General features: G+C 48.2%; 2 protein-coding genes across 10 annotated transcripts in view; one reads left to right on the top strand and one right to left on the bottom strand.

Annotated features, from left to right (window-relative positions):
- The first annotated feature begins 366 nt into the window (after positions 1-366).
- On the top strand, positions 367-8115 carry ZDHHC23 (zinc finger DHHC-type palmitoyltransferase 23). 5 transcript variants are annotated; one of them, XR_003924398.1, is made up of 5 exons: positions 367-527; positions 883-1584; positions 2313-2480; positions 3331-3796; positions 4348-8115. XR_003924398.1 is itself a non-coding variant. In XM_030020868.1 (5 exons), exons 1-5 carry the CDS (start codon positions 421-423, stop codon positions 3583-3585), a joined length of 1143 nt encoding a protein of 380 aa, XP_029876728.1. In that variant the 5' UTR covers positions 367-420; the 3' UTR covers positions 3586-8115. The 5 variants fall into 5 exon arrangements, 3 of the variants coding, with proteins under 3 accessions (XP_029876728.1, XP_029876729.1, XP_029876727.1); XR_003924397.1 differs by having other exon boundaries at positions 3331-4057; XM_030020868.1 differs by having other exon boundaries at positions 3331-3485; positions 3575-8115.
- Positions 8116-11349: 3234 nt separating this feature from the next.
- Positions 11350-21862, bottom strand: part of CCDC191 (coiled-coil domain containing 191) — a 20694-nt gene continuing 10181 nt past the window's right edge. For all 5 annotated transcript variants that reach the window (XM_030020038.2, XM_030020033.2, XM_030020034.2 and 2 more), the window contains 8 exons: positions 20611-21080; positions 19995-20089; positions 18866-18948; positions 17377-17478; positions 16075-16218; positions 14715-14867; positions 14182-14336; positions 11350-12686 (listed from right to left, as the gene is read on the bottom strand). In XM_030020038.2, the coding sequence (XP_029875898.1) occupies positions 12554-12686; positions 14182-14336; positions 14715-14867; positions 16075-16218; positions 17377-17478; positions 18866-18948; positions 19995-20089; positions 20611-21080 (1335 nt within the window). In that variant the 3' untranslated portion in view covers positions 11350-12553. The remainder of the gene's footprint in view (positions 12687-14181; positions 14337-14714; positions 14868-16074; positions 16219-17376; positions 17479-18865; positions 18949-19994; positions 20090-20610; positions 21081-21862) is intronic.

Here is a 21862-nt window from a genome sequence, read left to right as displayed (position 1 = left end):
CCCCGCGGAGTCCGTCCCCCCCCGCCTCCCGCGGCCGCCACCTGTTGCGCTGGCCCTTTAAGCCAGGTACGGCCGCGTCACGGCTAGCCCCGCCCCCGCCGGGCAGGCATTGGGCCATTCCGCCGTCAGGTGGATGGGCCCGGGGCGGGTGAGTGGGGGGGGGGGGGGGGGGTGTCCCCTCACCGCCCGCACACCTCCGCGTTCGGGAGACGCTCGGGGCGCGGGCGGCCAATGGCGGCCGGGCTCCGCCGAAGGGGGCGGGGCCGCTGTGGAGGAGGCGGTGGCGGCGGGCGCGAGGCACCTGCGGCTGGCGGCGGGGGCGGGGCCGGGCGGCTGCCGCGGCGGCGCTGCCGTGAGGGACGCGTCCCCGGCCCGGCGGCGGCTGAGGGAGGGTCGCGGGGAAGGGCGCGGCGGGCGGCGATGGAGGAGCCCCTCTGCTGCTGCGAGTACGTGGACCGGAGGGGCCGGAGGAACCACCTGGCGGCGTGCTGCTGCGACTGCGAGGACCTGGACGAGGGCTGCGAGAGGTAACGGCTCCGACACCCCCCCCCCCCTCCGCCTGACCGGCCGCCGCCGCCCGGCGAGCGGGCCGGCTGCGAGACACCCCCCCACTCCCGGCGGCGGGGACGGGGGACGGCTGTGGGTGTCCGCCCCCCTCGCCTCACGGGAAGCCCCGTGGGCTAGCCGGTGCCCCCCGCGGGGCTGCCGCCCTGAGGGGAGGGGAGCTGCGCGCCGCTTCTCGGGAAGCTCGACGGCAGAGAGGGACGGGGGAAGAGGCGGGCGGGGGCCGCCCCGGCACCGGCCGCCGGAGCGGGACGAGGCAGGGGAAGGGCCTGGGCTTGCCCGCCTGCTAGCCGGCGTCTGTGCTTTCCCCCCTAACAGGTGGCTGACGTGCAAATCCCTGGCGCCGGGAACTCTGGAAAGAATTGCCGACACCGTCGCGGACCGGGTGCGGGTCCCTTGGTTCGCGGGGGCCGTGAAGATCAATGTCAGCCTCGTGCCGCCTCTCGTTCTGCTGCCCGTCTTGCTCCACGTTGCCGCTCTGCACTTCCTGCTGGGTCTCGTCATCCTGACGTCTCTGCCCGTGCTGGTGCTGTGGTATTACTACCTCACCCACAGGAGGAAGGAACGGACTCTCTTCTTCTTGAGCCTGGGGCTCTTCTCCTTGGGCTACATGTACTATGTCTTTCTCCAGGAGGTGGTTCCCCGAGGCCACGTGGGCTATTCCCAAGTGGTCGCTCTCACCTGCGGGTTAATTCTTATGCTTGCGGCCCTGTCTCGAGCCAAGACAGACCCTGGCTACCTTCCCATCCCAGCAAGCAACGAGAAGTCATCGCACCAGGGTTTGCCCAACAAGAGTGTTAGAGGGAGCTCCAACGGGCTCCGTGGCGTCACCGTGTCAGGAACTGCCAGCGGCCGTGCTGTGAACGGGGAGGCCAAAGGCTATTCCAGGATGTCAGCTGGGGAGCCAGAAGGTGTGAAAAAGGACTGGTGCACTAAATGCCAGCTGGTCAGACCAGCCCGAGCAGGGCACTGCCGGCTTTGCGGCAGGTGTGTAAGGAGACTGGACCATCACTGTGTCTGGTAGGTTTTGCGCTGCTGAGGCTACTGTCTGTTCTCTCTGCCCCCGCCCTGCCCCTTTTTAAGTGAGCTTCTTTTTTTACAGACTCTGTCAAATGGGGTTGCTTTTGTTATGTGCAAGACCTGGTGGCGTTCTTTAAAACAGTAAATTTGTACTTACCGTTGTAAAGAACAATTTAAACTTTACTGTAAGTGGGTTGACCTGATAGCTGTTAACTTTTACAGCACACTTCAGAATTGCCTTTGGTTCTTTACTGGTTTTCATCTGGGGGGGGTATTTTTTTTGGTTTTTTTGACTGGGGGGATTTGGAGGGGGGGGGTTGGTTTGGGTTTGTTTTTTTTTTTAAATTTGGTCTGTGGAGCACTAGCAATCCTTCAGTTAACTTGCAGTAGTGCTTTCCTGGGGCAAGGGAACCCAAAGGTGCTTGTGTGCATGCAGTACTGAAACCAAGGAGCAGTAGGGTATAGATCTGTTTCAGCAAAGGATACTACACTTGCTAAAGTTTGAGGCAAGCGATCTACCACCATTACCCTACTTGTCTATTGACTTGTGCCTATAACCTTTCTATAAAAAGCTATAAAGCTTCTCTGAACATGTTTCAAAGTTCTTAGCCTGTGTTGTATAGAAGCACCTTGGAAATGAGGTTCTCTGATAGCTGGGGGAGGGAAGAGGAAAGAAAAAACTGTTTCTTTTCTTTTTAAGTAAAGTAATCTCTTCTTTCCTTTTGGAGGATTAACAGCTGTGTAGGGGAGCAGAACCACCAAGCATTCATCCTTGCACTCTCCTTCTTCATGCTCACCTCTGTATATGGGATTACGTTGACCTTGCACACCATCTGTAGGGGACGAACTCCGTTTGTGGCATTGTTCTACTGCCCCGGGGCCTATTCCGACTACAGGTGAGACGTCTGTCTGGGAGAGAGCTGGGGTGGGAATGGGCTTGGTCAGGCAGCTTAGCTCGTGTTCCTCATTCTGTGCTCTAGGCCAGTGCTGTTGGCTGTCAAACCTGACCAAAAAGTGCTCCCTAAAAAGCTGTGGAAAGCAGGGATGCGTTACTGCTTTTGCCAAGGTGGGGAGCCTGAGACTCAGAGGGAGCTCACCATTTATTTGGAAAAAGTTGTTGGAGGAGCTGGGATTTGAAGTCTTTATTTATTGTGTCCTATATAGATACACCTTGAATATGTTTGCCTCCAGATGCAGGTAATGGCCTGACAATCTGGAATCTGCGTGCTGTCTCTCCCTCTCATCCCTCACTGTTTATCTAGTGACTGTTCTTCTGAGTTATGTGCTCAGAACAGACAGCGTTAATATGCCTTGTCTGGCAGGAAGGGTGGCAAAAAGTGTTGGACGTGAGTTCAGAGACTGGCGCTACCATTGATGGGCAGAGTACGCTAGCACAAGTGACTCCACCTTCTTCTGTACTCCATTTCATGATCTATCTAGTGTGAGCATCATCGCGTCCTTAAATAAAGACCGAGTGCCTTTACAACAGTAAGAGTAAAGAGCTAGGTAGCGTGATAGCAATGTGCAAGAGTAGCTCTGGTAGCTCTAAAAGCTCTCATTAAGTAAGCCCTGAAGCTTTAATTTTGAGAAAGCCTTTAAGGATTATCTGATGAAAGCACCAAACTGAGATCACTGTGGCAGATGTAGACAGGGATTTGAAAGGGTAGTGATTACCAGGGAAAGTCACTCTAAAGCAGCTGCTCCAAAACTAAATGGCTTCCTTCCCATCTTTTTCCCTGCTGCCAGCTCTGCTCTGTCGTTCACCTGTGTGTGGTACTGTGCCATTGTAACAGCTGGCATGGGATACATCCTTCTTATCCAGCTGTTGAACATCAGCTACAACGTGACCGAGAGGGAAGCTCGGCTGGCTCTGCGGGACAACACTGGGCGCAGGCTCCTGGGTGGGTTAGTGATAGACACTGGCCAGTATAACAGGGGTTTCCTATGCAACTGGGGCCATTTCTTGAGCCTAGGGTCTTCTCCTCCACAGCGCTCTGCTGAAGACATCGTGTGACACCCCTCTTTCTGCAGATGATGTTGACTGACTTTCTTTAGCAGGGGAACGGCCCCTTCCACTAGGACTCCCTTCTCCCACACCTTTCCTTCGTGGTCGGTGTTGGGGCTGCCTGTCCCGTGACTGACAACATCAGAGGCTTTCCCAGGCAGAATGGTTCTTCGTGTGCTGTCAGCCAGCAATAGGATGCAGAAAGCGGTAAGCCATATGCACAAACCCGGAGAGAAGGAGCCTGCTGGCTTTTTCCACTGTGGGAAACTCTGTGCAGCTCAGCTCAACAGGAAGAAGAGCACAAGGTTTTGAGAACTTGAGTTTTTGTTACGTGCGAACCCTGGCATCAAGAGGAACCTGCAGCTGGACTTCAGAGCGTGCATTGATTCCTGCAAAGGTTAAGGAATCCATGGCTTGTACCTACGTGCGACATTTCAGAGATGTCAGGAAGGTGGACTTTTGATACAGGTAACAGATGGACCACTGTAGAAGCCAGGCTGTTTGGCTAAAAGAGACTGTCTAGGCAGTCACTGAGCAGCTCCCTCCTCTCTGGTGCATTTATTTATTTATTTATTTTCTCTATCTTCTGTTCCATCCAGCTGTATACATGCTTGTATTAAGTGCCTTTGTGAGCAACATTCCTGTAGGGCTTTGTAAGATCCCTTCACCTCTTGACCCCTACGGTTGTTAGTACATCCCCATCTGTCTGACTGGGTGAGAAGACACTGTCATCTTCGATCTCGTTGTTCTTTCTGCAGGCTGGGTCTGTGTTGGTTTGAAGGCTTGGCTCATTTCCCTCAAAGTGTTTCTGCTCTGATTATGGGTTGTGGCATGAGACAGCAGGTAAATATACCAAGTAAGAAGGAGATGTTTTGAAGCAACATGTAACAGTGGACTCTGAGGGGAAAACAAGAGTGCTGTCTGGTGTTACTGTAGCTTTATGGAAACCACCTTTGTCTCTCCCTCTGTGGGAGAAGGGAGTCTGTGGGACAGTAAGCAATTCTGCTAACAGCTTTTTTGGTAGGTAGCATCTTGGTCGGTTGTGTTGCTAATAATGTAGCGATCCTGTCTCCTCTCAACCCAGTCACTGTGGAGCTTCCTGACTGTAGATCTGTTTTCTCAAGCCAGGAAGTCAAGGAACAGTTCAGTCTCTGCGTATGTAGGGAGAGGATGTGTTGGAGCTGTGTGGTTTTGGGGTAGATGACTTGCACTGGCAGGTGAATGAATGTGTTAAATGTGCTCTGCAAGAATGCCACTTGTTCCTCATCAGCCTGCAACTGTAATATTGTCCAGACTTGACCTTCAGCTGAAATCACAAGGTTTTGGTGGTGATGGTTTGTGGTTTTTGTGGGTGGGATTTTTTTTCTTGGTTTTTTGTTTTAAACCCTTTGTGTACATTGTTAGCCCTGCAGAAATAGGAAAGGTCTGGCTGGAAAACCCTGGGACCATGGCACAAGAGTTACGGGTTGGGCCTAAGATGCAGAAGCAGAGTAAAGAGCTTTGTCCTAGCTACTGATGTTTTTAGATGGTGTGTGCAGCATGGACATGACTTCACTTGTGTGGGCAGGCAGCTGGTGGATGTTGGCTGAGTGATGCAAATTCACTGTGCGCTGCTGTGTGTTATTTCTGAAGAACGGATGGATGGTGCGTGGTCCCAAAAGGTGTAGCAGGGTTGGGGGTGTCTCTTGAGATCCCTGCTGTATTTGGTGTGTGTGCTCCTGATTACGTGTCCCAGTTTAAGGTGAAGACCATGTCCCTCTGCACTGTTTGATTTCCTCAAGTGGAACTTTCTATGACCACCAGATAATTGAGGAGCAGCTGCACTTGGAACGTGGCTGTGCAGAAAGAGTTACTGACTTACTGAGTGTCCCTTATTTCCTCTTACCCCTTTTCATCCAGTGAGCAATCCTTTATAAGGAGGTAAAGGGAACAACACCTCTCTTGCTTCCCGTCTCTCACTGAACACACTAAGAGGTTTCTGACCACTTCCCTTGCCCTAATGTGAAGAAAAAGGCACCCAGCTGGACTGTGCTAACTGTTCCTTTATGACCCGAGTGTTAGGAGCTTAGAGCCTGACCCTAGGAGTTTAAATTCACACAAAGACCTTGCCTCCACATGAGTTGTCTGTAAATGTTTCCATGGCACATATGCATTTTGTGGTACCTGCTGAGATGAATTGGAGCTTGGCAACCCTGGAGACAAGGATGCTGTGGGCTAGCAGGTTTGTGATCTTCTCAGATCTCATACTGCTGGCGCTTGGGAAGATTAAGGCAGAATGACCTCCTGGGCTAAACGAACCCCTGCAGTGGAGGTAGCCAACCCCTTTGTCCCTGTGAGTTTCACGTACAGAAATCAATCGTGCGCCTGTGAGCTGAACGAGCTCTGGGAATGTTTACAGGTTTGAGATAAGCAGTTTCTCAGAGTCCTGCTACTCCTGGTGGGGGAGAAAGCTGAGCAGATCGCAGATCGTTTCCCTGGCAGTGCCTGACCCTGTTGTGCTCGCTTTCTGCCACAGGCAGAGACTGGTTACTACTTTGCAGCCTGTCTGTCAGTGTAGTCTTGTCCCTTGTCTCTTAGTGAGCTCTGGCATGGGAGACTTCATTTGAACTGCTTACACCGAGACACTCTCAGTGGTGTTCTGCCAGGCAGTGTGGACTTTGGAGTGCAGATTAGGAGCAAAGGACCCTGGACTAATGTAACCATTCCATCCATACCTTGGTTAAGCCCACTCCAATATAGTGGTGCTAACATAAAATTTATTTTTGCACTCACTCCAGAGGGAAATGGAACCATTCAGGAGACTGAAAGGGTTGCAAGGCTGGGGTTTTTTTGAGGAGCGTGCAGTGCTGATTCCCCAGTGAATAGGAAGTTCAGGTGGCTGTAATCTGCGTAGCAGTGGTGACCTTTTTCTTTAAGGATGTGGCTTATGTTTACTGTCCTGGCTTCTTCCTGAGAGGATTTACCTTGTGAATGCCTTGGGAGATGGGAAGCATAAAGTAACAGGATATCTAAAAGGGCGGAAGAGTTGCGAGCTTCAGATGCATGCTTTGGAGCTCTCCTTTTAATAGCCCTGAGAATTAGCAAGCAGTCCTTGAAGGGTAACGCTCCCTTTTGCACTTAGAGCAAGGGCAGACTGTTGTGATCTCTTGTGCACTAAAGGACAATTTCTCTTCTGAGTATTTTCTTGCTGAGCTTGTTACTGGCCATGCTGGTAGAAAAATGTTAAACCCTAGGCATAAAGAGTCAGTCCTCAGGCTCACTGTGTTCGTAGCTGCCTAGATCCGTGCTGTCTGGGTGTTGGAGCAGTGGGAGCAGGCTGCATTTGACAGGTGACTTGAGTCATGTGTGTGTGGCCTTGAGGCAAGGACCAGTGTCTCACCTGTAAATACTGTATGCATGTACCTGGCAGTGCAGAAAACAGTAGTACCCTGCTGGCCCTGAAAAGTTTTCCCTGTGTAAGAAGAGAGGACCTAGAGCTGGCCAGAAGCAGGGAAGGATTTTGGTAATAGCTAGCCTTGATGTTTCTCTGCCCAGACTTGGAAATTAGTTTTTCCTGCTTTAACCATGACCTCATAAGAGTCATTTGTTGTTTCACAAGTATTGTGGACTTCTGCAGACCAGGGCAACTCTTAAGGGGCCAGGGTTCTGATGTTGCTGCTGTTGTAGTGTTAAACCCTCCGTGTCCAAATGCCAGCAACCCTACTGTTTGGTGACTATACTAAGAACTGTGCACCATTAGATACACCCTGTAAATGGTGGCTTGGCACTCTTTAACTGTATCTTCTTACATCGTGCTTTTTTGTAGGCAAGTCACAGATCCCCACACCGACTGTTTCTCCATTTAACTTGTCCTCAAATGACAAAAGTCACTGGTGAGCCCGAGTTGGCACTGCTTGTGACTCCTAATCACATTTCAGCCTTCACGCTATGATGGTGCTTTTTTTTTTTTCTTCAAAGTAGGTTGTTTTCAAGTGTCTTAATGAAACCATTTGCTGTAAAATTTCTTTTGAAGATAAAATGGATACTGCCTCACTGCCTAATGTCTTAATAATGTGCTTGGTTTTTTCCTTCTATATGAATGTATATTGCCTCATAAGGGCAGGAAGCGTGTGTGATTATGGATGTGTTTTCCTGTATTGCTTTCAGTGAAGAACTCTACAGTTTCCTAGGATTTTCTTCTACTATCAGGATGTTTGTACAGCAAAAAATCTTTCTGCGGACAGGTGAGGTTCTTTCTGAAACGCGGGAATTCAGCCTCCCAAGATCTTGTCTTTATGAAACTCCTCTAATGATAATGTGAAGAATGATGAGCTTTGGAAGAACTGTCTACCTTGGAGAGTGGGGTGGTTTTGGTGGTTTTTTTTTTTTTTACCCTGAGCTTAAGGAAGAAACTTTGTGAAACACATTCGTGAGCTTTGTTGAAAGGACTGGGGGGGTGTGTGTGTGTGTGTTTCTGTCCATTTTGCATCGTATTCAGTGTTTCCAAATGGGTGCAATTATGAATCAAAATAAATAATTAGAAATTATCTGTGGAGTGGCCTGTTGATTTGTGCCAACACGCTCAGCCAGGTCAAATGACCAGAAGCTGCTGTCTTCTCATGGCTATTTAGCTGTGAGCTTGACTTGGGAATAAGGGAGCAACAGGCTAAGGAAAAGCTGGGAAACAAGTTTTCTTCCAGTTCTGCAAAAGTTGACCTTTGGTTTTGTTGGTGTTGGGATGAAACAGAGACTTGCTGGCAGTTCTCACCACCTTGGAAACCAGGGATATGCCCTTGCAGTGGGGATTTGAACCAGGATCTTGCATCCCATGAGCAATCCATTATTGGTATCTGATCAGGTTCCTAGCCTGTTTGTCCAGTGTCTTGCTTTTCCTCCTACACCTGCCCACAGAATACATCCAGAACCCCCAAAAGGAACACTCTCTTACTTTAAACATTCTAAGCCACGTTTGGAAATGACGTGGATATTCTCTGTGCAGATCGTGGGAAGAAATGTAGCCTTTGATTCTATTGGTATCTTGGGACATCTGCTGAAAGGCAAGATGATTTCTAATGAGTAGAATCACAGGTGCCTTTGATTGTTCCCCGAGCTCTGCTTTGATTTGCCTGGATGGCACTTCTGTCTGCTGTTCAGCTATTTCTCTTTGAAGATTACTTTGTGCTCGCTGACAACAAGGACCTTGCACTAGCAATGAACCAGGTTTGTAGTTAGGTGAGAGAGGTATGTGTAGAAGGGTGTCAGACTTCCGACAGCCCGGCAGCCACCAGCTTCATTAACCCCAGTGCTGATGGTGGGGACACATGAGACTACTGTCTCTCACCAGCTTTTATTTTTATCCCAATGTGGCTTGCCATGTTGCCCCTGCACAGCAGGAGCACGTCTGGAGTGGTAGCTCATGTGCTGGGGAAGGCTGAGGTGTGCTACTGTGGCTGGTGTCTGTAAAGATGTGAGCTGTGGATCAGACTGCAGTAGTTCATGGATCCTTCCCAGGCTAACTACTGTCCCCAGCTACAGTCTTGTTTGCCTGGGGGGAGCAGAGGAAATTGTTTAATACTTCAGGTTCTGTTTCAAATCCACTTTGAGCTGGGCCTGGGAGACTTTGAAGAGACTGGTGTACGGATTTACTGAGGAGAAGGTATTTCTGTGGGAAAGCATGTAAGAACTTGGGAGGGCAGGTGTTGGCAGGGGACGGGGTTAAGGAGAAGGGCAGTTTGCAATTACTTCAGGGTTCTGCGTTTGCTGTTGTACCAAAGTGAAAATCCTGCCCCCGTCCCTGCACAGGAGAAGGAAAGTCTGGCTGTGCAGCCACCTCCCTCTCTTGCTAAGAAAAGCAAGGAGCTGACAGGCAGGAGTGTGCCTAAGCTGTGAGAGTGTGGGCTGATGACCAGCATTAAGGCATTGACATCTGCATCTAACCAAGTGCTGGAGCAGGAGGGATGCTCTGGCACAGCTGCAGGCTGAAGCTGTTTCCTCGGTCGAACAAGCTCTCTTGTGTGTCACCCTCCTGCTGGGAAATGTTTGCTGGAGCTTTAATTTGCAAAACACTAACATCATGCCAGGGATTTTAGGGGTGTCCTGTGCAGTCTCTCAACAGCATCATTGGGCACAGCCTTGCTTCTGCCAAGGAGGTACGAGTTGTTTCAGCCAGGTGTGGATTGAATGGGAAAGTCAAGGGGCTTCTCATCTCCCCTTTGATTCAGACCATGTTCTCAGTATGAATGCGCCTGATCCCTGAACATCACCCCTATCCCTCAGCTGGATCCAGCTGAGGCTTCAGCTCCATGCTAGCATTGAATTAGCAGTAGGCAAGGGCAAAGGGGCATCAAAGCACAGCTCCTCCTGGGTCTTGTTTTGGCTTCTCGCTGCTGGAACTGTGCAGCCAAAGAGCATCTTACCAGGAGAATCTTTTTCAAAGCTACTAAGAATAGAAGAAAACCCTAGAAGCTGAGAGGATTGGAGACAAAGGCCAGTTTCAAAAGTGTTGACTGTACTTTCAAGTTCTTTGGGGGGAGTTATGCTCCACATAAGCAGCATTATTTTCATGGATGGTGAGTGGGCACTGAGGTGAGTGGGAGCTGTGGGCCTCGAGGACAAAATGTGCAAGTGTGGCATTGCTGGGGAAAGAATCTGCAGTTCAGTAAACTGGATGCGCACCCCTGAGTAGCCAGTAGTTTGGGGCACCCTTTTAGCTGTGAGAGATGTAGATGCAATGTCTGCTCAGCCTGTTGCTACGGTCAAGACCAGGCTGCGTGTGGGCTCATCCACTCTACTGCTCCATGCTCCTGCTACTCTCCTTGCAGCTGCAGTGTGTCCTGTCTCTGGCTGGCTGTAATGCCACTGTCTCTCTAGCTGAGAAAGGATGTCCTCACCTTTCATCCTCTGGGTCACTGTCTTCCTTACGCCGTGAATCCAGATGGAGGGTGGGCTGGAGACCTTCCCTGCTGTGTTCGTTGCCAAGCCCTGTTAAGGAGGAAGTCAACTTAGGAAAAGGCCAGCAGTAACATGGGAGCATAAGGGCTGGTTCAGAGGTGTTCAGGAGCTCGTTAGGCACTACATGGGAGAGGTTTCCAAGGGGAGAGCATGCTATAAGAAAGTGGATTGCTGTGCTCCCACAGCTTGCTGCTATTAGCACCAAGTGTGGCTGCTCGCTGCACTGGGGCATGAGTTCGGTAGCTCAACCCGCAGCTCCGCTCCTCCCTGTCTCTTTGGCTCAGTCCTCTGCAAAAGACTCTACCCTTCTGCAGTGCCTGTTCTCCCCGCAAGACAAGTTACTCAGCCCTCTCTCAGTTTGTCACTTCCTCTCACAATCTGCCTTTTAATGCAGCCAGATGGTCTGTACTCGCCCACACTCCACGCAGGCACCTTCAGCTCCCTGCGCTTGGATAATGCGCTCGTCTGACCTGCTGGTGGTCAGGGCTGTAATCAGCCTTTGGGAGATGGTGAATGTTCTTGTGTTGTAGAGGATGGCTGTGGGAGGTAACCTGGGAGTGACAGTTGTCTTCAGACCTGCACCGAGGGTCTGCTCAACAGCCTGGCTCGTGCGGGCAGGCAGGCTCTCTGACCACATCCCTGTGAGCTCTCCGCTTGGACAAATTCCCAATGCTAAATCTCTGGAGCCTGCTGCGGCGCTTGGGCACCTGACCTGTCCTATACCACTCCATCGGCAGTGCTTAGTGCTGGCCTAGGTCCCTGACCCTGGACTTCTGCCTAGTGCTGCTCAGCCGGCTTCTGACGCAGTTTGCACTGACAACTCAGTTGTGTTCATTTCGGGTTTGGGTTTATTGGAAACTTTCAGTGCGTATGCAGGTTTTAAAAATTATCTGATACAATGGAAAAACAGTAAACTCTTCTTCCTGGCGTTACCCAAGTGCTCCCTGTACTGCCAAATGCTTTTGGAGAGAACTTTGCCTATCTTGTTGTGAGGGGGAAGTGATTCCAGGTTCCTGCCTTATGCTGTTGCTAAGACAAGACATACTGAACCTTATGGCATTACCCTGTCTGCCCTATGCTGCAGGTAAAGGTTGAACAGTGATAAGAAACTTTCATTTTAATCATGTCAGCTTTAACTTATGTAAAAATACAGTCTGCTTTTTTCTTGGATTTTTAGGTTTTTTGAAGTGCTGGATCAAGTGAAAAGGCCCAGACAGACTTGCACAATACATCCTTAAATGCTACAGTTAAACAGCTTGGAAAATGTTTAAATGACAAGAAGATAGTGGCTCATAAACTTGGAATCACTGCTTGCCACCAAAATCAAAGCACTGTGCTTGTGAGCTGGCCAGTGCTGTGAACTAGGCAGTCCCTTGAAAAAGAATTCAGGTTTTAGATTGTCCATATGTGATGCTGTGATCTGGATCATTAGCAAATATGATTTGCATAAATAGCTCTTCCCTCTCCTCCTCCCATCCAAACTTCCCTGGCACGGTTAGCTAGAAACTGTTCTCTGGGTGGCCAAGTTCGCAGTAGTGGTTAGGGGTCAGCTGACAGTCAGGTCTGTCTGCTCCCTGATCAAGCTGTGTCACCCTGCAGAGTACTGGCAACAGAAAAGCACCAGGTTACTGCTTAAGGAAAAATAGATGCAGTTCAGTTCTGTGCTTCCTGTGATGGAGGAGGATTCATGTCAGTGCTGCAGCTCTGTGTGTGGAAATGGTCTTGGCCTGAAACACACCCTGTGCTAGGCTTTGGTTACCTAGCCTCTCTGCCACCAGCGAAGACACCCCTACGGAGACTTCACGTGAGGACCTTGTGGGGAATAACCCCCTGAAGTACAAAGTGAAACTGTCAGCTAAGTTTCCATATATGCTTAGTTTATGACAGCAGTGACCCCAGGGAGCTTCCTTTGGCTGTAAGACCCTTTGCACTGGACAGGACTTCCCCTTGGATTTGTTTCAGTCAGTAGGAAGATAGCACTGAACAGAATCAGTCTTTTTGTCTCCTCTCCCAGTCATCTTTGACTCTCTTCTGTCATGTTTGGAAGTTGGGGAGAATTTCAGCTACCCTCCTGCGTAGCTGGTTTCTCCTTTCCTCTCTCTCTCTTTCCTTTTTCATCAGTAATGGGTACTGCTTCCATGCCTTGAATGCATTCAGCATGAGTCTCCTTAAAGAAATTGAGGACACAAAGAACAAAGTGATGACATGCAGATGCGTGCATAACATAAATCAAAAGATTACTTCCATTTGAGGGGGGAACTCCCCTAAAATAGCTGTGGGATTTGTCCTTTCTGCTGCTAGTCAGGGCTGTGACATGGTAAACCTCTGCATGCAGACCACTCCATTAATATGTCAATCATGCCAGGGAAAAATAACACATTGCCCTTCTCTAGTCCTCTCCCCCAAGAATTTTGCTCCTCCCTCTGACAGGATTCATTAGCTGGTGTTTGCTTAGCACTCCGAAGATGAAAGATGTTTCCTGAAGAATAAACAGGGTCTCTGAAAGCAGTTTCTTCAGGAAAAATGCAGGTTGGTTTGGTCCAGACCAACCACTTGGGAGTGCAGGCAGCTGGGCTCCAATTCTGACCTGATCTTAATCACCCCACCAAAGGTGCCTTACCCTGGGTTCCCATATGGGCAACAGGGAGCAACAGTCCTGTCTAAAGAATAGTTGGCTGTGTCAAAGTCTGAGCTGCCTTTTGCCAGTCAGTGGGGGAAAAGGTAATGAGGAATGACAGGTGATTATGCTCCTAATATGAGGTCATACATAGGATGAATCCAGTCTCTTCCTGGGTCTGAATTTTCCCTGGTGCCTCCAGTTTGCTGGCTTGTTGGGTTAAATCATGCACTGTTCTGATCTTACTGACACAGCAAGCCGGAACAGGTTTGCTCTACCACATAAGAGGTTAATTTAATTCTTCCTCCAAGGTGCTGCAGATCCTGTTTGGGCTACACACAGGCGCAGCCTATCAATGACTGCATGCAGCTGACATGCTTTCATGGTGAGGTAGGTGAACATGCTTGTGTTTTCTGCTGAACTTGGACAATAGTTTTTTCTTCCTGTTAAAATGCACAGCTAATGCAGTTATGGGACAATGAGTGAACTGGGTACACCTAGCTCCAGTCATGATCAGTAGAACTGTCTGCTGTAGTTTTCACTGCCAAGTCAGGCTGACGGTGGCATAAACTGAAAGATTGCTTAAGTAGGGTTTCTAGTTGATCAACTTTGGATTTGTGAACTAAATCATATGCTGTGAACAAAACCATACAGCGTAATTCCAGCATAATCGTTTGGCTTGCTATAATTGTACTTAAAGATTTTCCTAAGGCAGCTTTTAGCAGAAGCTGCATGGCCAGATCTGCTAATCAGCTTAGAAAGTTTCAGCTACTTAGCTGCTTTCACTGTATTCTTTCAGCAGATTTAAAAGTCCTGTGAAGGGTACCACTAAATTTATTTTTCCAGGCTGCATGGAAAATTCTTACCATAAACCTCTGCTGATGTTGTCTGTGCATATCACAGAAGCAAAATACCAGCAATAAAGAACCTGTTTCACATGTTCTTGGGGAACAGATAATTGACCTGTCAAAAGTAGTCTCTAAAATAATCTATAGGGTATATTAAACCCAAGTAAAAAGAACTGCTGGCAAGGGAGTGCACTTACTTGTTACTGTGTTCAGTAGCAATCTTCAGCTTCTCCCATAAAGTACTTTTTTCCTCCATGATCACATCAAACCATGCCCAGAAGTACTTCCTTATGAGGCAGGCTGCATGGAGGGTACTCACTTTCTCCTCCAGAGTGGAGAGATAATCCTTGTACTAGGGAAGGAGGACAGAGAAGGTGAGAATGGCTTCTTTCTCCCAACCCCCAGCCCAAGAAGCAGAAACAGACCAGTGGTGAGACTGTGGCAGTGAAGGGTAATGGGGACAGGAGTGGAGGAAAATCAGCAGGGAGCAGGATGAGACAGTGCAAAGGTGGAGGAGCAGTATGCAGGAGAGTGTCCCGGGTGGAGGAGAATGATGGAGAGTGGAGAGCTGAAAGAAGGTCTCTGAAGAAGGGAATGGTGTTGCTGGAATGGGGACAGTGTAACTCAGCAAAGGTTGGGCTGCAGGTGTGTGAAGTGGCACTTGGCGAGGGGAAAGCGCAGCAGCAGCTAGCTTGCTTGGTATTGTTTCTCCACTGTGGTGCATGCATACCTTTAGCCAGTTCTTGAAGCCCCGTCTCAGTAACGTATGGGAATAGAAGTCCTCAGCCTGAGACACCTTCTCCATGAGGCTCTCCTGGGTGTCCCGGAGCCAAGTCATCAGACATTTCCTCTGCAGGCCCAAGCAGTGGTGCCTTTGTGCCACCTGAGTAAAGACAGCAGAGACAGCAGCTCGTTAATTGGACTAGTGACTACATAAACATAAAGCTACAGAAAACTGGGTACACTAGAAAAATCACCTCAGCTTTTTGGGGCCCCCAAAATGCAGATGTCTGACAGCTGGAATAACTTACAGGATAGTTTCCCACAAAGAGGGGTCAGTATAAGGAACAAGACCAGTCTCTCTATCAGGGCACTGCTGCATCACCTCTAGAGAATACCCTTTTGAATTAGATGCTCGGTTTAACGTATTGTGACTGGAGCAGAGGCCTGGCCTGTAACAGTTTAGTCCAACCCCATCCATAACACTGACCAGCAGGGTGGACTTACGGAGCAGGTGCTATCCCTCTACTTCTTCCCAGCTGGAGGCCTATGTGCATTTGGTTGAGTACTGTAAGCAGCTGTAGTTCCAGTGACTTAAAGGGAAGCTTACCAACTTAGCCCTGGGCTCTGGATAAATCTTCAGGATACGGTTGAGTGTTATTAGTCCACCCCGATAAGGCATGCCAATTTAGTCATGTACAGAAATGTTTCACTAGCAATATTTATGTGTCAAGGTCTCAGAAGCTACCACTTGCTATTCCACACTGAAGATACAGCCAGGCTAGAACAGATCGCTGGATTATCACCTGTGGTGTCCTACCTGTAGCAGTAGCCAACACTGCACCGGCAACTCCAGAGAGAGGGAAAGCCCTAGTGATGGGCTGGGGTTAACTGCTATAACTACAGTGGCTTGGCAGTGTCTTACTGATTAGCTTTGCTGTGGAGCAAGAGAACTGACAGGCTCGTGTCACATAACTTCAATTTATTTTTTTGGCTGTATCATACTAAACTAACTCCCATTGTGTTACTGGCATCAAATCATGTGGCAGTTAGTACTGCAGACAAGAGTAGACTAACAAAAGATGGTTTCTCATTAGATTGAAATTCATTCCTTTCTCTGTCCTTTTGGTTCCTGTTTAATCAGCTATAAATGAGGATGCCACCCTTGTGGGTTTTTGATGACCTTTCATGATTATTGTCAGATGGGCTGATTTAAAGAACTAATATAGGACAGGGCGTGCAGGGAGAATTTTTGCTTTTTCCCTCTCTACCTGGCTTAAGAGCCTATTGAGGTTTCTGCTAAGTGCTGCATCCATTCTTTTTCCCTTCCTCCCATGGCATCAGTCCTTTCTTTTATCCTCAGCACCTACCACCAGGTTTTCCTTGGCTTGCTCCCTCAGCCTTTTCCATGGCACCATTCCCAGCTTTCTGAGCAGGACCTTCTCATAGTGATCTCTGGCCTTTTTCTGGAGCTGCTGCTCTTTCTCCAGCCTCCTCTGCTTCTCCAGCTCTTTCTACAATACAAAGAGAACTAGTTTTAATTCACTCCAGATGAAGAGGACGTAGAGCAATGACAATAAATTGTCATATTGGAGCTGGAGGTCCTGACCTGACAGGAAATAGGGATCTGCATGATCTTTAGCAGTGCAGACCAGATATGACCCCATGTACTAGAACCTGTGGTAGAAAGCAAACTGTCTTGAAAATTCTCATGGAAGATGATGGTATTTCTGGACATTTCCTTGGGCCATGTATCAGCACATGGCCTTCTCTCAGCATGGCAGATTGGTGTTACTGTAGCAAACATATAATCTGTGGCTACCAGCAGTGCTGACCTAGCAGGAACCTCCTTTTGATGGGCCTTCATCAATGTGGGGAGGGGTGCTTTGGTGAGCTCGAGGAGGGCAACTTTCTATGTTTATAAAACTAGATTGAAAACATGTCCAGAAATGATTCTGAGTTTATGCATGAGCCCTACCGCTTCATCTAGCCTAAATAGTAGGGGAGGGATGTGGGTGTTATATAACTGTACAATATTACTTTTGTCTGAGACTCGGGGATGAAGGTCAAACATCCTAAAACACTCAATCCAAGTAGAACAGTAGTTGTAGGTCAAATTCCTGTAGGATTTCAAATGTGCTATTTGGGTTATTAGGACAGCTCATTTCCAAGTAACAATAATGAAGTGGGGCTATTCCTAGGCTAGCTCCAAGGAGAGGATGCTTCTGTTCTTCAGGTGGAAAGTTGCCCTTGATATATCTGTCAGGCTTGTTTACTTTTAAATCCTGAGTTTGTGACTGGTATCATTGTGTATGCTGGAGGGGGATACAAGTGGAAGGAGCAGTCTGAAAGTAGGCTGAAGATGCTGCCACTGTGAGGGCTTATATAGCTGTACCTCAGCAGTGAACGTCCACCAGCTGGGACCTCTAGTCCTGCTGATGAGACAGAGACAGTATATAATTCATAGTGCGTTCAGTCCACAGCCCTTCCCCTAACGTTGCCAAAAAGGGGGAGGATGGTGAGGCTATATAGCGGGTGCTGTGCTGTGGATCTCTGCTCTACTAATGGAGACCTCCATTTCACATTACTCTGGCTGCTGACTGAGTGCTAGTGGGTAATGGCTCTTCTTCTCCCTGCTAAAGGCGTGGGAAACAGGTGAGGTGTTTGGTCACCAGCTTCTGCTGCCTTCTCTCCTCCCGTCGTTTTTTTTGCTGAGCTTCCTTTTCCTCAGCCTCCTTCCTCTGTCGTTCTTCCTCTTCAGCCTTCAGCTGGGCCTTGAAATGGAGAAAGTGGAGGAAGGTAAAACGTAATTTGGAGCATGTGACCTTTTCAGAGAACACAGACCTCTAAGCTTTCCCCGTATTCCTCTAGTATTGACCAGCACCTGAAACTTCAGAAGGAAGCAGACTTGTCACATACTAGACATGATCTGTGCCAGACAATGAACTGTGGAAGGGAGAGGAAGGAGGGACTGTTCTTTCTACTACCTATATATGTACATCTCTTTCTTTGCCCTAGGTTATAGTATTTGCCCACTCTTCCCCTAAAAAATTTAAACCACACACCAAGTTATTTATTCATAACCTGATCACTGAAGTCAGTTCTGAATCCCTGGGGACTGCTCTGAAGTTTTACTTCTACATGCAAAGCAGCTTTACAGGTACCCAAACATTTCTTTCCCCAAACACTGAGGATCAAAGAAGTTGCTTTACTTCAGTACTGGTCATACTTGCCACAATATCCTTCTCTGAATGTTTATCTACTCCCATTGCAAACCCCGCTCTGCTTTCATTTCACCAAGCTTTTGCTCTTGATGTATGCATCAAAGGCCTAAAACCTACACCAACCATAATGCATGATTACTATGACTGTGCTTCCTGAACTCTATGATCATGGCAACTGCAGCTGAGGAAACCTAACCTGATGCTTGTCTGTCTAGTCTATGGTTAAAATGTTCTCTAAGGCTCATTTCAGCCTCCTGTGTACACAAGTGCATCTCTCTTGCTTGGAGAAGGAAGAAACCCTGGTTGTTTTAGGACCCCAGTTCTGAGCTTTCTAACCCTAATGCAACTTACTATCAATGTTTTGGGCTTAATGCCCTGAAGCTAAGAAGGCTCCTCCGTTGGATGTGTACCACAGAACTTGTGTATTAACTACACAAATATTGTCAGTATCTTCTCTCTTCAGCAGAGATTTGCTAGAAAGATGCAGGATTTTTACTAGGTGAGACTGCACATCCTCAAGCTGCATGTGACCAGACAGAAAAGGCAGGGGAGGGGAACCCCACCACTGTCAGGTCCAATCAAGTGGATCTCTGCATGCACTTCCACCCTTCCCATCCTCGGCAAGGACAAGTTACTGTCATGGGGTAGGTGCAAAAGAAGTGTTGGAGGGGTGGTAAGGGAGGCTGCTTCTGGAATTGCAACTGCATCAACATGAAGTGTCTGCCTGTGATATGGCAGAGCTAGTGCTGTCACCATATGCAAATGCAGCAATAACTACTTCTTTTTATGTGTGCCGGACATCTGCTTTCTCACAACTATGAAACTCCTGTTTTGGATAGAGGGCCTTTTCTTGGTCCCTGGCTCTGGGGTTAAAACAGCATTTCTTGTAACTGGAATGGTGTGAAAGAGACTTTATTTCATTTTCCACTTGCCTTACCAATTTTTCCTCTTCTCTTCGTTGTTTGGCTTCTTCTAGTTTCCTTCTCCGTTCTGCACGCTGAGTTGCTCTCTCCTCCATAGCTACAGAAACAGAGGATGTGAGGCTTAGTGGAAATGCACTATAGGATAATGGCAAAAGTTTGGTGAACAAGGATGACCGCTCTACTGCCAGGCCCCCATTGACCTGGCAATGCCAGCACAAAGGGACTTGCTTTTTCTGCTGCCTCTTATGGCTGGCAGTGTCATGAACAAAGAACTCATAAATACTTATGAGATTACTCAGGACTACCCCAGTTAGGTTCACTCCACCCTCCCTGGTTCACAGTCACAGCCATGAGGCTCGGTTATGAAAGGAGCTGTATTCAGAGGTTTTATCCCTGTCTTCTCTGATTGAGTGCTGAGGCTCAGGGCACCTGATTCAGCAGCAACTGCTATGAGGTCTCCAATAAGCTCCAACTGCTTATTTAAAAAGTGACTTCATGATAGAAAGCATCGCTGCCACAGTGACACACAGGTACTTGGTCCCACTAATGAGAAACTACTGCTTAATGCTTCTTTTGGGAGACAAATTGCAATGCGGGATCTTGCTGGCTATCGGCAAAGGTGTTACGGCACTGACGTGACCACACAGAACATGCAGTGGAGTCGAGAACCTGTGCTTGCTGCTTCTGGAGTCACAAATGAAGCACAGGTTGAAGCAATCGATAACCCGGGGGGTATTTAAGTGTTTTGATCACAATAGGTTTCCTCAGATTCTTTTCTCCTCTCAGCTGTCCCAGGATTCTCTGCCAAGGGAGAATCATCCAGTGATAACTTATTCACTGAATTTTTTGGGGATCTTCAAACAAAAAGCACTTTAGTGCTCTGAAAATATGCTTACTCTAAGGTGTACAGAGTTCAGGCAAATCAGAGTGAGTGATAGCTTGGACTAGGTAGCATTGGAGCTGAACACTGTCAGTTAATGAAAGGCAACTATTAATGCCCAACTATCATGGCCAAAAAGCTCTGGTGATCCCCAAACTGGTAAACATCACAATGATCATATTCCAGACAACCTTCCATGCAGACTGTGATGACCGCTGTTGAGAAAAGTGGTCTGGAATAGTTTTTGCTGTCTAGAACAGTACCTTTCAGTATGGGATGAGCTGAGGTCAGCTGGCTGGAGGGCCTCGTGCCTTGCATCGCTGCCCTTGTGTTTTCTGGCCCATGAGAAACAGGTGGACTATGAAAGGAAAGAGTAAAGGAATTCATCAATGAATGTGGTCAAATGACATCTCACACCTACCACCTATGATTGAGAAACAGGCCTTGTAGTTTCTATTCTACATTGTGCTGCATTTTCATTCTGAATCCCTGATACATCTTTCTTCCGCTTGAAATGGGATTAATGATGCATCCTTGCAAAGGAGCTGAGTACCCAGGGCTGCTGCATGTTCTGAAATACTGAGGATGACACTCTCTTTTTTTCTAACTAAATAAATCCCTGCTGCTACTACGTGTGACACTCTGGTGTTGCTGTTTCTAAGTGGATCCTGTATGGATCACACGGTGTTGAGCCATTGCAAAAAGGGAGAAGGACGGAGAATTGTAGCCAGCTTGGTACCACCCTTGAGGCTAAGTCACAGGTGAGAGGAAGAGCAGATAGCGCTAGTATGACTGAAGTGTGCCTGGCAAATTCTGGCTCAACTTGAGTAGGAATGACACATACTGACTAATTGAGCCTGCTTTATTGAGGGCGTATACCTCAAACGGGTTGTATTCTTGCATCTGGATTGTTTTTCCCTCTTCAGTTTTTCCTCCCTGGTTTGTGAAACAGAGTTGTTAAGAGGCTGGGTTACAGCCGCGGCTTGTGCTGACTCTTCTTTAGCTCTGCTCAGCCTCTGATTTTCCTGCAGTTCAAGGATCAGCTCTCGCTGTTTCTGAAGCTGCTGCCTCTGCTCCTCAATCAGACGTTGCTGGAAGGCATGACGGTGCTCAAAATGGCTACCATAAGCAGGAGCTGTCTTTGGACCAGGTGCCTGAAACTGCTGGGGGAGAGAGACTATTTGATTCCTGTACACAACCTCGTCCTGGGTGCTCAGGGCTGCATGTTTTACGGTAATCTCCCAGGCAAATTTGAGTTTTCTGTAGGAATGAGATGTGTGAGCAGCATCCCAACAAGGGTGGTCTCTGGTCTGGTCAGGTTCTTTCCGTCTGAGACAAGTTTTGGTTGGCTAGGGGAAAAAAAAAAAAAAAAAAAGAAAAATTTGGCATTGATTAAAACCAAGCACTGTTCTGCCCTTTCTACATAGTAAGTGTTTCTTTAATGCAAATCTAGTGAGATGTCCGAGATATACGGCAATCTCAGCTATGCAATCTTTATCCAGTTCCTAGCCAGGGCAGAGGGGCCCTGTTATGCACAAAATGGGAGGCTGTGGGAAAGAACTGTTAAGGAGCTGCGTGCCACTTTACTGGGAGGAAGAAATCCTGATCAGGCAAGAGCTCTGGCAGGAATAATATCCTGACTATTTTGTTAGGGAGCACAGCTCAGGACAGCTCATTTCTCAGGGGTTAGCTCATCTCTCAGGGATTAGCACACTCCCTTTTGGACTGTGTTGTCCCCACTCAGCACTCAGATTGAGAGCAAAGGAAAAAACAGTTGTTTAAGTGATCTACACAGCTGATCTACTGGACAGTTCCTTTTCAGATGGAAGAGAAGTCTACAAGGTGCTGCTTCCTCGTGCCTCTTCTCCAGCTTTGATAAATATTACCATGAAACTGGTGCATAGTGGGGAATGAGGCTGTGCCTTTTCTGGCACACAGTCTTTCTGTGAAGAGGCATCAGATGTAAGGTCTGCTTTCTGATTCCTAGGTCAAACCCCAAATTCAGTCCCATCCTTCCAGCACAAATTTTACCAGTGCATCAGAAGAAAAATATGGGCCTACTAGGGTGATATAAGCAATGTGGGAAAATCAATTTTTGCTGACATTTAAGCAAACGAAAAGCTTGACCTGT

Source organism: Aquila chrysaetos, chromosome 7 (genome assembly GCF_900496995.4).
Source record: "Aquila chrysaetos chrysaetos chromosome 7, bAquChr1.4, whole genome shotgun sequence".
NCBI lineage: Eukaryota > Metazoa > Chordata > Aves > Accipitriformes > Accipitridae > Aquila > Aquila chrysaetos.
The sequence above is the reverse complement of the archived record's forward strand: the minus strand, read 5'-3'. Positions and strand labels throughout refer to the sequence as shown.

Coding starts and splice junctions, on each gene's coding strand:
- ZDHHC23 (XM_030020867.1), top strand. CDS start 421: ATGGAGGAGCCCCTCTGCTGCTGCGAGTACGTGGACCGGAGGGGCCGG. Junction 1,585..2,312: donor CTGGACCATCACTGTGTCTG/GTAGGTTTTGCG, acceptor TTCCTTTTGGAG/GATTAACAGCTGTGTAGGGG. Junction 2,481..3,330: donor GGGGCCTATTCCGACTACAG/GTGAGACGTCTG, acceptor CCCTGCTGCCAG/CTCTGCTCTGTCGTTCACCT.